Source organism: Ornithorhynchus anatinus, chromosome 2 (assembly GCF_004115215.2).
Source record: "Ornithorhynchus anatinus isolate Pmale09 chromosome 2, mOrnAna1.pri.v4, whole genome shotgun sequence".
Classification (NCBI taxonomy): domain Eukaryota; kingdom Metazoa; phylum Chordata; class Mammalia; order Monotremata; family Ornithorhynchidae; genus Ornithorhynchus; species Ornithorhynchus anatinus.
In genome coordinates this window covers 20,670,526-20,686,360 of record NC_041729.1, presented here as the reverse complement: position 1 = coordinate 20,686,360, position 15,835 = coordinate 20,670,526, and the positions used below count along the sequence as shown (strand labels likewise).

Here is a 15,835-nt window from a genome sequence, read left to right as displayed (position 1 = left end):
CAATATTTTCTAGCTTAAGGAACAAAACAGCTGGAGGGCTTTTACCTCACCAATATTGAAAGAGCATTACGAGTCAAATTAAATAAGACCTTCCCATTAGTAGTATATTTTACTAGGGCTATATTCTCATAATTAAATGTCGATTTTATTGGAAAAAACTCTGGCCATCTGGAACTGAACTGAAAACCGTTCCACGGCCCCAGACAAACATTTTTATTGTAAATACCTGTCTCTCCAGTGAAGTTTTGGCATGTCTTCTCATCTAAAGCTTTTCTGCTGCTGCATCAAGCCCACATTTTCATATACTCTGGCGCTATCGTCTCTCATTCTGGAAAGGAGCATATTCATATCATGTGGACCACATTAAAAGAAATCGCTCTGGTTAGGCTGCAGAGACCATTATATTGACAAGGTATGCTTCTATTCACTCCATCTGTTACAAGGGACAATTTTTCGATTCCACATCGCTGAGTCAGATGTGGGGAGAAAATTCCGTATGGGAATTCTTGAAGTTTGACTGCATTGCAACATTGTGTGACTAGTTGCTTGCAGGCATCAGTGTTAGAACGTCAATTCTGGTGAGATTCAGCTAGATCACTGACAGGGGCTGGAGGAGGGAAAACAGTAAAGTAGAGGAAAAGAGGAGAAGGGTGAAAATAGTTACTTGCCTGCAGAGGATGTCTTCATTCTCAAATTCCTCCTCCGGGAAATTCATCTTGTGACCACGGCTACTAACTTCACATGAAGTATAGACAGTTTGGGTGAAAAATTACAAGCAGACTTCATGAGGATCGGGAAAAAAAAAATCCTTGTCTAATTTCTCATGTAAAAAATTTCCTCAGCGATAAGCCGACAGGTGAATGAATGAACGGTAACAGAAAAAAATACAAGTCGGTAACTGTTGTTTGCGAATTTCAGTTTGGACAGTGTGTAAATACATGCAAGCACTGTCCTGCAGATAAAATCATTTAACAGGACGGATGTCCAATTGTGAATATAAATTATGGTTCAGACTTACTCTGGGCAGGTTGGAGTTGGTGTGCAGGGTGGAAGGGGCTCTGATCTCCACTCGTCTGGTCCGCTAGGGAATACTTAATATTTTGTGTACTCGTGTCCTTTTCTCTTGCTTTTCTGAAAATGAGAGGACCCTTTAAACATTTTTGAATATTTGATCTTTTTTTTTTAAATGAAAGACATTTTAAAGAGGAGAAAGGCTACGGCTCGGTACTTGAGGAGCTTGATAAATTGATACCTCGTCCCTGCAGAACTCAAGCCACGTTGGTTCAATCAGTGGCTTTTCATCGGGGTGAGTAGTCAAAATTCCCTGGAATCCACATTTGTAATTAGAATGTACAATCTGAATTTTCCTGTGAGTGGAAGATGCTCTTAATCCCCAATCTTACAACTACCTGGAAGCCACTAATAACTCTAATTTGTCATATCAAACCAAACTGCAGCATACTAGGTTGGGTGACTGTTCTGGATTATATGCTAATATGACAAAGAATACATTTCATGGCTCATCTGCAAAACATTTCATAATATTCGAGTTTAGACAAATAAAAGGTAAATTAGATGAAAATGTACTACTCTCTATTTTGGGTTTTGCCATTTTCTTATCAGACAAAGTAATATAGTTCCGGTGGAAGGGCTGAAATACATTTTGGGACCAGTATCAGCGTATAAACAGAAGGGTTTTGCGGTTTTTACTTGAAGGGGGGGAATAGATTGATGACCTCTAGAGGACCCTATCGTAAAATTTATCATATGCTTGGAATCTAATTTAGATAAAAATAATAGTCCGATAGAGAATTGCATCACAGTCACTTAAAAGTCATCTCCAAAAATCACCTTGGCTGAAGTAGAGGGTAGAATTTTTTTTTATTCTTTGATGGCATTTGTTAAACACCTACTACGTGCAGGCATTGTATTAAGCACCGAGATAGAGTCAAGCTAATCCATCAGTGGTATTCCTGACTGCTTACTATGTGCAAGCACTGTACTAAGCCTGGGAGAGAGCGAGTCAACAGAATTAATGGACACATTCTCCGCCCATGCCCCACATGGGGCTCACAGTCTTTAATCCCCATTTACAGATTAGGTAGCAGCATTGAGAAGTTAAGTAGCTTGGCCAAAATCACACAGCAGGTAACTGGAGATGCTGGATGAGAACCCAGGCCTTCTGACTCCCGGGCCTATGCTCTTTCCACTTAGACTATACTGCTTCTCTATGGATTCTCTAGAATTCTGAACATGACTGAGCCACTCTATACCATTTTTGAGGCGCATCAACTTTCCCTAGTTCTTTTATGCTTACTTTGACATTAAGGTATCACTTTACACTAGAAAACTGGCTCACGATTTCAATAGGGGTGCTAGTCTTTGGTTGAATGGACACACACTGGTCTTTCTTCTGATTACTCAAAAAATACTTTTACAACGGGCAGTATCCTAAAAATCTCTTTCTTAACAAATGGGCTTATGATAACTGACTTCGGTTAGAGTTCCAGCAGGGACTGACTCTTTCCTCCTCTTCCTTGGTCTGGATCAAGTGCGGGAAGCAGCATGACCTAGTGGACAGAGCACAGGCCTGGAGGTCAGAAAGTCATGGGGTCCTAATCCTGCTCCGCCACTTGTCTGCTGTGTGACTCTGGACAAGTCACTTAAATTCTCGGGTGCCTCAGTTCTCTCATCTGTAAATGGGGATTAAAGTGTGAGCCAATGTGGGACAGGGACTGGGTCCAACCCGATTATCTTGTATTATGCTCCAGCATTTTAGAACAATGCCTGGCACAGAGTAAGCACTTAAAATACCATAATTATTTACTACTCTCCTTGGAAATAGCAGCAAAGTACCTCAAAAAGTTACAAATCTGTGAGTGCTTAAGAGAAACTGGTCCTACGAAATTGGTGTGTTCCTACTCTTAGCTTCACCCAACCATGGCCTTTCTTATCTTTAAAGTTCTTCTAAAAGGCCACCTCCTCGAGAAGTTATTCCCCCAACTATTTCCAGTCGGGGAACAGCCGCAGCATTCTTAGATATTTATCTTTTAAAATTTCTAACCAATTTTATTTAGCCGTTCCATTGTTATTACACCTTAAACTCAGATTTGTAACTGTTTCATCAATTTATTCATCTTCTCTTCCCCCTTCCAAGGTGCAAGGAGGTCTGCATAGGTAGAGATTTCATTTTGGGGTCCTGCTGTATGTTCCCCGACATTTATCACGCACACAATGGTCAGGTGGGGGAGGGGAGGTTGTGTGAATGTCTCTGTGGGACCCACACTTCTGATCAAATTGTGTGTGCACAAAAAAAACTGTCTCTGGGTTGACTTAATAATGTTGGTATTTTGTTTAAGCGCTTACTATGTGCCGAGCACTGTTCTAAGCGCTGGGTAGACACAGGGGAATCAGGTTGTCCCACGTGGGGCTCACAGTCTTAATCCCCATTTTACAGATGAGGGAACTGAGGCACCGAGAGGTTAAGTGACTTGCCCAAAGTCACACAGCCTGACAAGTGGTAGAGCCGGCGGTTCGAACCCATGACCTCTGACTCCCAAAGCCCGAGCTCTTTCCAGTGAGCATGTTCCCTGCCCCGTCTTACACCCGTCTGGTACTTATTTCGATTTTTGCCTCTATCATGAAGGTTTCACTAAAAAACGAGCTACTCTTTCTTAAACCGTAATATGCCATCCTGGTCAACATGTACACAGCAGGCAATCAAACACTGTTGTTGATGGTGACAATTACGATAACGATGCCTTGCTCTCAACAGAAAAAATGTCTCATCCCATTCATTTTCTGCTCTCCTTCACCCATCGCCAATTTCCTTTTCTCCACCTCAACCGGGACTTAATCTCTCTCCTCCACCCACAGTCGCCCACTCTCATGATTTTGCTTCTCCCTTGTCTAAAAAAAAGTCAGGGAAGCACTCCAGGCTATACAACGCACTAAAGTTTTGAATGGGAAAAACTCTCGACTTCCTTCTCTGACTAGGAAGCTCAGTACTTTACTTTTCGTTCCAAAACCCAGGGTGTTTTATGGCTCACAAAGGCCAACAGATGTAATAAAAACAGGGTTTAGGGAAAAGCAAGACGGGTTGCTGTAAGGCTCCTCTGTTGAAGTCAGTTTTTACTATTTAAAAGGAAGGTTTATAATTTTAACAAATACTCAAGGCATACACAGAAATTCCCTTTAAGACAATACAAATCTAGACCTCATTTTTTTCTTTAAGTCATGATAACTACAATAATATGACCTACTCCCGACAGTACAATCTGGCTAGGCTTCAAAAGCTGAATAACGTCTAGTGATGTGCTCCTCCAAACCAAGAAAAGCTGTTTGAATGACTGGTAGTCATATATATATACCCCTCCATGAAACTCTTTAACGGAAATGTCTACGACGGAACATCGAGAGCATAACTAAAAACTACTGCAATGCAACAGAAGGCCAATATTCTATTCACCAGGTGCAGCGGGGAAAGCAGTCATTTCCCCACAGGCTAATTTTTATTTCCTCGTTCCTATTAACAGAACTAAAGAACAAATCAACGATATTTAAAACTGAGCCTATCCGCTGACAGTTTTGATTCCCTGAAACAGATGCTACGGCCCTATGTCGTTTTTTTTTTTCCCCAACCCCCTTTCCATTATTACTACTCTGATTATCCACTTTTCCTGTTTTCAGTATTTTAAAAAAACAAAACAAAAAAAACCTTCTACTCACAAAGAGACGGTTCTGAGAGGGATCCCCTAGGCACACACTGACTCTTTTCTTGAATGCTTCTGTTTTTAGGATCCTTGACTTGTTTTTCAACTATTTTCTGGAATGCTTCTTGGGGGTTTTAATGCCATAAATCAAAATATCAATGTTCAGCAGTGGTCACACAAACACAAGTTGTTCTCAAGAAATCATCTGCAACACTGGGCAACCTTCTCGTGGATATTAAAGCAAGGAATATTACTCCCAGAGCAGAGAACTTATATACTCCTAACATCTAAACATCCCCATCATGTCTCACCTGGCACAAATTAACCTGGGGCTTGATACTCTAGTGAGTTGCAAAAAAACACAGAGCCTCTCTGAATAATTTATGAAGTTTTTCATTAAACTGGGCACTTTAAAAAAGAAAAAACCCAATTTCTTTCCCCTAAGAAGCCGCTACGCTAAGGATAATTGAGTGAATCAATTTATTCAAGTACAAGAACAACGAAACCTCACTGGTATCCTGTAGCTGCTCAAACTTTAGAAATACAGCACAAAGAAAATCCCTGAACCACACCAAATGGACTGAAGTAGCAAGAGACTGGCGGCATTCGTCCTGTGACATGAAACAGCTGAGTGTGCCCAGAAACATAGAATGCCACGCTAGACCGTTACTAAGTGATCCTGCCTGGTTGATCTGTGCTCTTTGAGAAAAAATACGTTCGTCGGAAATCCAAAATGCCTGAGTGCTGGGCTGTCTAGGAAGTTGAAATATTTCAGGCCCATGTTACGACAACGACACGGACACTGTTTCGCCTCCTTCTCCAGGTGGTTGAGTGTCCCCAAAAAAAATAAGGCTTCACATCAAATCTGGAAATTCTATGAAAGCAGTTTTTTTGTAGCTTTTAGAGCAAAATATCTGCCCGGAAGCATTTTGTGCTTGATGTCAGCAATATGTAACATTATCACGGTAATGCCTTTGACCTCTGCAGCAGCACGGCCTAGCGGAAAGGAGCCCTGGGCCTGGGAGTCAGAGCACCTGGGTTCTAATCCCAGCCCTGTCATTTACCTGCTGTGTGACCTTGGGCAAGTCACTTAACTTCTCTGTGCCTCAGTAACCTCATCTGCCAAATGGGGATTAAATCCTCCTCTCTCCAATTTAGACCGTGAGCCCCATGCGGGATAGGACTGTGTCAGCCTGATAAACTCGTATCTACTCCAGCGCTTAGAAAGTGCTTGACACATAGTAAGTGCTTAAAAAATACCATTATCAAAACAAAAAACATTCCTTCCAAGCTTAGGCTGCTCTTCAATTTAAAGCAAATGTAGTTGAGTCAAGTGAGACAACCTGCTTATGGGAAGCGGTATGGCCTGGAGGATAGGGCACGGATCTGGGAGTCGGAAGTCCTGGGTTCTAATCTCAACTCTGCCACTTATCTGCTGGTTGTCCTTGAGCAAGTCACTTGCGAAGTCTGGGCCTCAGTAAACTCATCTGTATAATGGGGATTAAAGCTGTGAGCCCCATGTGGAACACGGACTGGGTCCAACCTGAATAGCGTGTACCTACCCCAGCACCTCATATAGCGCCTGGTACATAGTCAGAGCTTAGATACCATTAAAAAAAAGGAGTATTTAATAATCACTTAAAAGTCTGACTTCTCAAGTGAAAGGGCATTCACATTACTCTAAATTCAGATGTAATGTGAAAATATTGTCAACAAATGATTTGAAAACAATTCCCATAAGAGTCTGAGGTTGGTAAGAAGTCAAACTGATGAGCCTTTAAAAATTAAAGGAAAATATTGTGGGTTGGAATCTTGGGCTGCTGCGTGAGGACTGGGATAGCCTTCTACCAGGTGCTTCGCTTGGGCTGGCTGAGTCCTAGCAGAACAGGACAGTTGAGGGGAGGAGAAACATGTGCCATCCAAGAGACTTCCTGCTGCCTGAAGATCTCCTGGTCAAAGTGGGTGAGCGGGGCTTGGATCCCCACACCCCATGGGCACTACACCAAGCCCCATCTTCACGAGACCAACCAGAACAAGGACTTTTTTTTAAAAAAAATAGTATTAGGTAAGCGTTTACTATGTGCTAAGCGCTGGGGAAGATACAAGCTAGTCAGGTTGGACGCAATCCCTGCCCCATGCGGGGCTCATATGTGGGGCTCACAGTCTTAATCCCCACTTCACAGGTTGGAAGCTGAGGAACACAGAAGGTAAGTGATTTGACCAAGACCACACAGCAGACAAGCGGCAGAGCCGGGATTAGAAGGGGTCCTTCTTATTCCCGGGCCTATGCTCTGTCCACCGGGCCCTACGGCTTCTTGTGGGCTGAAATCATGTCTACTGACTGTTCTGTTGTACTCTCCCCCAAGCACATAGAACGATGCTTTGCACCCACTAAGTGCCCGATAAATACCACTGATCGATGAGGCGATCAATCTCACGGAAAAGGTGGGCCCATCACCAGTGAAACCTCCCACCCTCTGACTAAAGCAATCTGAATGCTAAGGACAATTTTCAAAAAAAGAAGAAAATCACGAAAAATGAGAAGGGGGAATAGTGCAGGGAGAAGAGTGGAACCAATTGACTGCTCACACTTATTGGAACTTAAATGTTAGTGCTGATTAACTCTTGTCTGGCTCCTTCTCCCAAAAATGTGAGCTGCTTTATAACCAGACCCCAATCTCACACCGTATGTCCTTTCGAACATTCCCTTACGTCTAGGGCTCTGTGCACCGCAGATTCTTAATACGATAAAAACCATACGTGTGATAGGCAGTTTACTGTCCTGAACATGCTTAAAACCAGGGCCAGTTTCTCAATTATTCAATCAGTGGTATTTATTGAGTGCCTGCTGTTTGCAGAGCATTGTACCAGGCAGTTAATTTAATGAGCTCATCTTAGAGAATGTGGCCTAAAAATTCTTCACGCTGCACAAAGTAACACAGACTTCTTTGCTGTTCACAGCCTTAATTAGCAATCAATCAGTAGTACTTACTGAGTACAGAGAACTGCTCTAAGCGCTTGGGATAGAGAATACAATACAGGCGGTCGATGCGATCCCTGCCCACATTTGTGCTCCTGAAAAATTTAGAGCTCAAAGAGAACTAGTTCTACTTATTTTCATCATTTCCACAGAGTCAACTCAGTCTGACGCTTGGTGAACAGCTTTAAATGAAGAGAAAAGGAAAGGTTCTAATTTAAAATTTTGCATAGTCGACCACAACTTAGTAAAATAGAAGTTTCCAGCCAGCAGAACTAATAACTAATCACAGAATTATTCGACTGACGCTTTTTTTTTTTTTTAAGAAAAGCCATTAGAATTATGTCAACAAGAAACATGGGCTTGGAGAGCTCAGTAGAAGGTTCCAAATTACGCTTGGTTTTCCCACCAACTACTCTGTGAGGGGGAAAAGGGTGGGGAAGAGTCACCTACCTCCCAGCCTAGGGTGTTCTTTGTTAAAGACAAATTTTTAAGGGTTACCAGGAGAGTGCTGAACTAGACAATCACAGTTCCACCCATAGTGCCCTTCTTATTCAATCTTCGTCTCTGCCCAAAAGAAGTGACCAGAGAAGAGAGAAATCCAACCAGCCCGGACTGGTTCTCTGAACCACGCTCAAGCTCCGCTCCGCTCACTCAGCTTGAAATCTAGAGAAGCAGCACGATGTAGTGGCTAGAGCAAGGGCCTGGGAGTCAGAAGGTCATGGGTTCTAATTCCGGCTCTGCCACTTGTCTGTTGCTTGACCCTGGGCAGGTCACATGGCCTAGTGGCAAGAGCCCGGGCTTGGGAGTCAGAGGGCACGGGTTCTAATCCCAGTTCCACCACTTGTCTGCTATGTGACCTTGGGCAAGTCACTTCACTCCTCTCTGACTCAGTTCCCTCATCTGCAAAATGGGGATTAAGACTGTGATCCTGGTATCTACCCCGGGGCTTAGAATAGTGCTTGCACGCAGTAAGCGTTTAGCAAATACTATAATTATTATGACCACTTCTCTGTGCCTCAGTTTCCTCATCTGCAAAATGGGGATTGAGACCGTGAGGCCCACATGGGACAGGGACTTTGTCCGAACCAGCTTGCTTGTATCCACTCCAGTGCTTAGTTCAGTGCCTGGCACATGGTAAGCGCTTAACAGATAGCATCGCTATTATTACTATTATTAAATCTATCAGCAAGACGTGGGTGGAAGACTGCTGTGGACTAATGGAAATTGCTCTACCTGTTCCTCTTCAATTCTGCGCTGTAGTGTTTCAATGTAGTGCTGCACGGCCATGTATATGAATCGGTACTGTGCTTCCGTCTGGACCATCCCTGACCTCTGAGATCTCACCATCTGGATGGTCTTGGGAACGTCGATGTCACAGTCCACCCCTGAAGAGACAACATGAAACAACATCACAGGCGATTGTACCGGCCTGGCCATCTGGCGTACGATATACTGGACGCTGGAACTTGAGGCTTGTTTGGCCTCTCCCCGCCAGGTGCTGTGAAGGTCGAGAGCTTGTAGCCACAAGCCAATTGTTGATGCTAAAGGTACCCAGAGCTCAATCATCCCAGCAGCCTTCGAGTCAAGGGCTCACTCCATCCCTACCCCCGAATTCAAACCTGGGGAGCAACTGAGGCCCCTTCTTGTCTCGACCCCATCACAACAGTTTGAAATGCGACCTGCGTCTTCTCCAGACTTATCCTAGTCTGGGTAGTTCGTCACCTCAGATTTCTTTTTGCAAGTTGCCAGATTTTACAGCACTCAAACTGTTTACCCCACTAGCGCGCTCATCTATTCTGTCCTTCCCATCATCTGAAAGAAGGAATTTTGGAACTTCACTCCATGGGGAACCTACCTTTCTCTCTGATGATGTCAATAAGGATATCAATCACGATGAACGTTCCCGTCCGGCCGATTCCAGCACTGCGGGAAGAAGAGAACGGGGAGAAGAGAAAGCAGTTGCCTCTCTTCTAATTTGAGAACAGCCACTTGCATGGTTTTGTGTTCAATAGACGGTATTAACAGTGACACCACAGCTAAGCCTTAAAGTCTCATTTCTTTCAACATATTTTCCTTGTTCAACCGTGCAAACGCGTGAAGGTAAATTGTCTCGCGTAGCCATCTGCTTTCCCAGATCCAGTGTGACCACGGAGATCTCAAATCTTTCCTCTAGAACAATCACGATCTGAACACCGATACAGCTCAAAAACGTGGGCATCGACAGCTTTAGCTACGTCAGGGAGGAATACAAGGTCACCCTTAATTTCAAAGCACTAGGAGACAGAAGGCCCAGATTTATTCATGCAGTCAGAGGAGAAAAATATTTCTCCCCATATAGGAAGGGAGCAGATCACTAAAGAGGAGCAATTCCCCAAATCCAGCACTGGAAAAGGAACATCAAGGCAGTAAAAAAGAGTAGTACTATTTACAAAATTTAATGGTTTGATCTTTGAGGTAGAAGATTTTTTGGGTCGTTGCTTTTTGTTTTGTTTTGTCAGAAGAGCATACTGTGCTCTGGATGCAGAGTCGAAACTTTGACTGGGATACCAATCCATCAGTGGTATTCATTGAGCGCTCACTCTGTATAGAGCACTGTACTGAGCGCTTGGGAGAGAAAAGAGTCGGTAGACACGTTCTCTGCCCACTGTGAGCTTAAAGTCTAGAGGGGGGACAGACGTTTAAAGAAATTAACTACAGATATGTACATAAGTGCTGTGGGGCTGAAGGAGGGGTGAATAGAGGGTGAAAATCTAATATCAGGAGCTTCTGGCAGGCAACGAAGGACACAAACACAGGGAAGGAAGACCGGCAGTCGGCGCTTAGTACAGTGCCTGGCACATAGTAAGCGCCTAACAAATACCATCATTACTAGTTTTATTATTATTGGCATCATTACCCTCGTGCTTAACGCAGGGAGAGTGAAATCCCGACAGACATAAGCAGCTTTTACAGATTTCGTAAAAGCAGCCAACCTTCTTCCAAAACTAAACGGCCACCATGTCACGCTTTTGAGACGTGCACTTACAGACCTGGACGAGCCCATCCTCTTTGAGGACGTTTCACCGTTAGATCTCCACGAAGCCCAAGTCCTGGTCCTTGGTTAGATTACCTGCAATGTACCACCACAGGCCCGGCGTCGGTGATGTTCTCCTGCTTGTGGTGGACCTCCTCTAAAAAGTCCAGAACACCACCAGGATCGCTAGGGACTCCGTGATCGGGCCAGGTTCTAAAATGATATTGCCAAACTGTCCTTTCTGTGTTCCCCTGAAGTAAAGCCAAGAACAAACAGCAAAGAATTAAATAAAGTAATCCCGGCAAAAAGCCTAAGCCAGAACCGTTAGGCGACGTCAAGTGCACCGATGAAACTCTAACGGGATTCCCTTCCCTTCCACTGGAGTTTCGGACACGGACAGAAGACTCAGTTTTGGGACCCGTCTGAATAGAGACGATCAGTAAGGAAGACGCGGTCTGAATGCCCACGGCCCTGAAAGGCAACCAAGTATTCCAGTACTATTCCTTCTCCTATAGTTCAGTGGGCTGGAGAGACTATGGGAATACTACAGTCGGCTCTACCAGAAAGGGAAATTTAAGTACATTTTGCAAAGAAGCGATGTCGTGGAATTAGAGAGTGCTGTCCTGACGATGCGAATCTGTCTGGGATACAACGTGATGCGATATCAGAACAGCCTGGGGCGTGTGCATAGAACCGGGCAGGGTATGAGTACAATTTCTCCTAATAGTATCTTTCGGAAAACAACCTCTGTGTCACAGAGCTGACAGTTTCCAACTCTTCCAACTTTAAAGTGCTCTGCACACAGTAAGCACTCTATAAATGCCACTGATGGATTAAAACACGAGAAGAGGCCTCGTGACAATCTCCTCAAATATCTGTCTCTGTCTCCTCTTATAACATGCTCTGAACCAGTAATTTTCAAAGAAAATTTTCCTGTGGCCACCCGACCACTCTCTGCACTTTTCTAAAATGAATGACAAATAGCTAGCAGAAACGGTATTTCAAACAGTTGATGGTTTGAGTGCCTACTGTGTGCAGAACACTGTACTAAGCACCCGTGAGAGTACAACAGAGTACGCAGACACAAGCCCTGCCCACAAGGAGCTTTCGGACTTAAAGGGGAGACCGGAGGGGGAAGAGATATGAAGATGAATTACAGATAAATAAAAAAAGAAATCAACTATGGTATTTCTTAAATGCTATGTGCCAGGCACTGTATTAAGCACTGGAGTGGATACAAGCAAACTGGGTTGGAAATAGTCCCCGGGCCACGTGGGATTCACAGTCTCAATCCCCATTTTACGGATGAGGTGCAGTTCTCAGAAGTGCCTTGCCCAAGCTCACACAGCAGACGAGTGGCAGAGCAGAGATTAGAACCCATGACTTTATGGTTTCCAAGACCCGTGCTCTATCCACTACGCCACGCCAGTGCTGTGGGGGTGGGTTGAAAAAATCAAAGTACTTAAGGGGTACAGCAAGGGCTACACAGAAAGGAGAACAAATAGGGAAAGTAAAGGCTTACTCAGGAAAGGCCTCTTGGAGGAGATATGATTTTAGTAAGGCTTGAAAGGGGGAAAGTGTAATCACCTGGTGGGATACGAACGGGGAGGGAGTTCCAGGCCAGAAGGAAGACGTGAGCAAGGGACTGGCGGTGAGAAAGGGGAGCGCGAGGTACTGTGAGGCGGTTGTAATTAAAGGAGCAGAGCAGTTGGGTTGGCCTACGGTAGGAGATCGGGAAGGTTGAGGCAGGAGGAGAGCTGACTGAGTGGCTTAGATGGTAAGGAATTCCCGTTTGATGGTAACGGTAAGGAATTCCTGCTTGATGCAGAGATGGATGGGCAACCAAGGGAGGTGTCTGAGGACCGGGGAGATGTGGACCGAGCTGAAGTACAGACTTGAGTGGGAAGAGACAAGAGGCAGGAAGGTCAATGAGAAGACTGAGGCAACAGTCACGATGGGATACGATGAGCACTTAGATCAGTGCTAGCAGTTTGGATGGCGAGGGAGAGGTAGATTCGGGAGATGTAAAGTAGAACCGACAGGGTCTGGCGATGGACTGAATGAGCGGATTGACTGAGAGAAAAGACTGGAGGAAAATACCAAATTTATGGGCTTGTGGGTCAGGGACGATGGTGGTGGAGCCTAGGGTGATGGGAGAGTCAGGGGGAGGAAAGGGTGTGGACTGGAAAATGAGGAACTCTGTTTCAGGCAAAAAGTTCATGATTAATTTAAAGAGCAGCCAAATGATAAAACATGACAAAGTACTTACTTGTCCAACCTTTGAGAGTTTAAGCTCTCGTAAGGTATAATCATGAGCTGCGCTCTCTTTGACGTTCCTGACTCGCATGACTCCGTATTCCTTTAACGCGTATTCATCCGGCCAGTATTTGACACATTTACTCTGGAAAGGACCACAGAGAAAGCAGTTAGTCCTGTCGTGCGCCAGAACAGCATCCTGACCATTTCTCTGACAGGTGACCACTGAGCAGAGCCTGATCTCATCAGAAATAAGGTTTTTAAAACCGGAGGAAGAAAGGGAGGAGGGCCAAAAGAAGAAGACGGCCTCCCGAAGGATTTGAGAAGGGCGAAGTAAGGCGGAAAGCCAGCTTTCTGGAATTTTCTGTAGACATTTCTGCTGCCAAAACATCTCGAGTCTCCTTAAGTGGGAAAGACAAAGGGAAGCCTCACTGACAGATGAATAGAAGCCCAATGAAATGCAATACTCATTTATCCATATTTTCAAACCAATCATGTCTTCTGAGCACTTCCAGTTTGCAGAACATTTTGCGCTTGCTCGGGAGAGTACAATATTACATGCTCCCTGCCCTCAGGGAACTTACAGTCTAGCATTAATGTTCTAATAAATATTTTACGTACTACATCACAGATCGGTTTGTTATATCCGGATCAGGAAGGCTCTTTCAGCAAAATCTACGTTTCGAAGCCAAACCCAACTCAAATGAACCTACCTACCCACCGTTCTGTTGAGAAACAAGATTCCCGAACCTGGACAATTTAGTTCAACCCTCTGCCATTGCATTAGCAATTCAGGCATCAAACTGCCTCTCTTGCCTTACCTAAATATGCTTTAACTCCAGCAGGACACATGACCTAGTGGGGAGAGCACAGGCCTGGTGTCAGAAGGACCTGGGTCCTAATCCCGGCTCCGACGCTTGCCTGTGTGACCTTGGGTAAGTCACTTCTCTTCCTCTGTGCCTCAGTTTCCTCAACTGTAAAATGGGGATTAAGACTATGAGTCCCCTGTGGGACCATGTAATTAACTCATACCTGCCCCATTGCTTGGAACTTGGCCTGGCACATAGAAAGTGCTTAACAAATACCAAAACAAAACAAAAAAAGCCACCAGAGGTTAACGGAGAAACGTACTGTACTTTAAGGCTTCCTGGGAAGCTATAGGTGACTCTCTTTCACCTACTAAGCCTGTTGCTAGAGTACAACCTCTTAACTGTACCTAGGGGCCCACAGATGCCCAGCTTCCAAAACCTGCTGGCATTAGATGTAGGAGGATTGGAAAAGATACCACCAGAAGAAGGTTTCCTGCCATCGGTATGAAAACGTATGTTACCTGGAGAACATACATTTAGTAAGGTGTCTGGAATCAATCTGCATTGGTGGAGACGGAAGCAGGCAGGAAATAGGGGCTTGTCTGTCACTACCCCCGATCCCCTGCCATCCCCTCAAAGCACGAGCTACAGTAAGACATCTATCTTGTAGCTTTACTGAACTATAACAGTATGCAGTTATAAAATTTGGGGAATCTGTATAAACACTAGAAATCACCCACGGCGGGTTAATAGTTCTTCCGCACCTTCATTTCTCGGCTTGGTTTATTTATATCTCTTGTATTCGGAATTTCATTTTCCCTCCGGCACATTTCACCGCCAAACATATTCTCGATACAAATTCAATGCCCCGCGCATATGCTTAACTAGCAGTCAGGATTTTATCCACTGCAGTCGTTAGTCAATCATCTCTTAGGGTTACTTCTGGTCACGCCAGAGATGACGGAACTACATACGAGGTGAAGAAATAAAACTCTCACGCCGAAATATGCTCCAGCAGATTTTCAGAGGTTAATACGGGCCTCGGCAAATAATCTCAAATTTCATCTGTTTCACTGCTATTCCATGAGAGGAACGGTAAGATTTTGCCAATTCAACCCGCTCTGAGCATGGTTCTCTTTAAAACACTACAATTGGTCGTAGAGACTGGAAAGATGCCTAAGATACTTTAATCACGCCTGCCAACTCAGTTGACAATGATGACAATTTAGCTCTCCACTGACCCTGTCAAAAAGCTTTATTTAATTGTTGACCAAGTCAATTGTCCTCCCCAACCTCCCCAAAAAACAAACTAGTGCAATGGGTGGGATCAACATGAGAATCTGGGCTAGGAATCAATGATTGGTTTGGTTTATTCTTAGCATGTCGATGATTCAGCACACGATTAGTCAGGTTAATCCTTATTATTATTACTGTTATGGTACTTCTTAAGCACTAACTGTATGCCAAGCACCGCTGTAAGCACTGGGATAGACGAAGGTGATCAGGTTGGACCCATTCCCTATCCCACGTGGAGCTCACGGTCTAGGTGGGAGGGATAATCCCCATTTTACAGATGAAGAAACTGAGCCAGAGAAGTGAAGTGATTTGCCCAAGTTCACACAGCAGACGAGTGGTGGAGTCAGGATCGGAAGTATTATAGCTCCATTGGAGGAAAGTGGGGTGGGGACCTCTTTTTTAATACACTATTACAGAGACAGAAAAGAGAGATGACCCAATAAGAGTGTATTGAAAAAGAGGTCCCCACCCGCTTTCCTCCAATGGCGCTATAATGCTCTTCTTGCACCTTAGCTACCCTCAAGAGGGAAAGCCAATCGGTGCTTTCGCAAGATGATGTCCTTGCCAGAATTGATCCCTAGAGCTTGGAGGCTGCTGTAATTGCCCAACATTCTCCTCTCCAACCAAACAGAAGCCTGGCTAGAGGAAAAGAATGTGGAACAGAAGGAGACGTGGGAGTTGGTTACCACAGAGCTTGCTCCCGTCCCCTTCCAGATCTTGGGCCTGAAAGGGGACAACTGTCAGCCCACTGCAAAGTTTTGCTCTCAGA

At 44.5% G+C, this 15,835-nt stretch overlaps 1 protein-coding gene across 1 annotated transcript in view; it reads right to left on the bottom strand.

Moving 5' to 3' along the window:
- The window catches only part of PTPN11 (protein tyrosine phosphatase non-receptor type 11), a 58,497-nt gene that overhangs the window by 4,995 nt on the left and 37,667 nt on the right, over positions 1-15,835 (bottom strand). The window contains 8 exon segments of the mRNA XM_029051906.2: positions 227-328; positions 1,019-1,058; positions 1,061-1,100; positions 1,102-1,131; positions 8,926-9,077; positions 9,548-9,615; positions 10,802-10,956; positions 12,975-13,106. Coding sequence (XP_028907739.1) covers positions 259-328; positions 1,019-1,058; positions 1,061-1,100; positions 1,102-1,131; positions 8,926-9,077; positions 9,548-9,615; positions 10,802-10,956; positions 12,975-13,106 — 687 coding nt within the window. The 3' untranslated portion in view covers positions 227-258.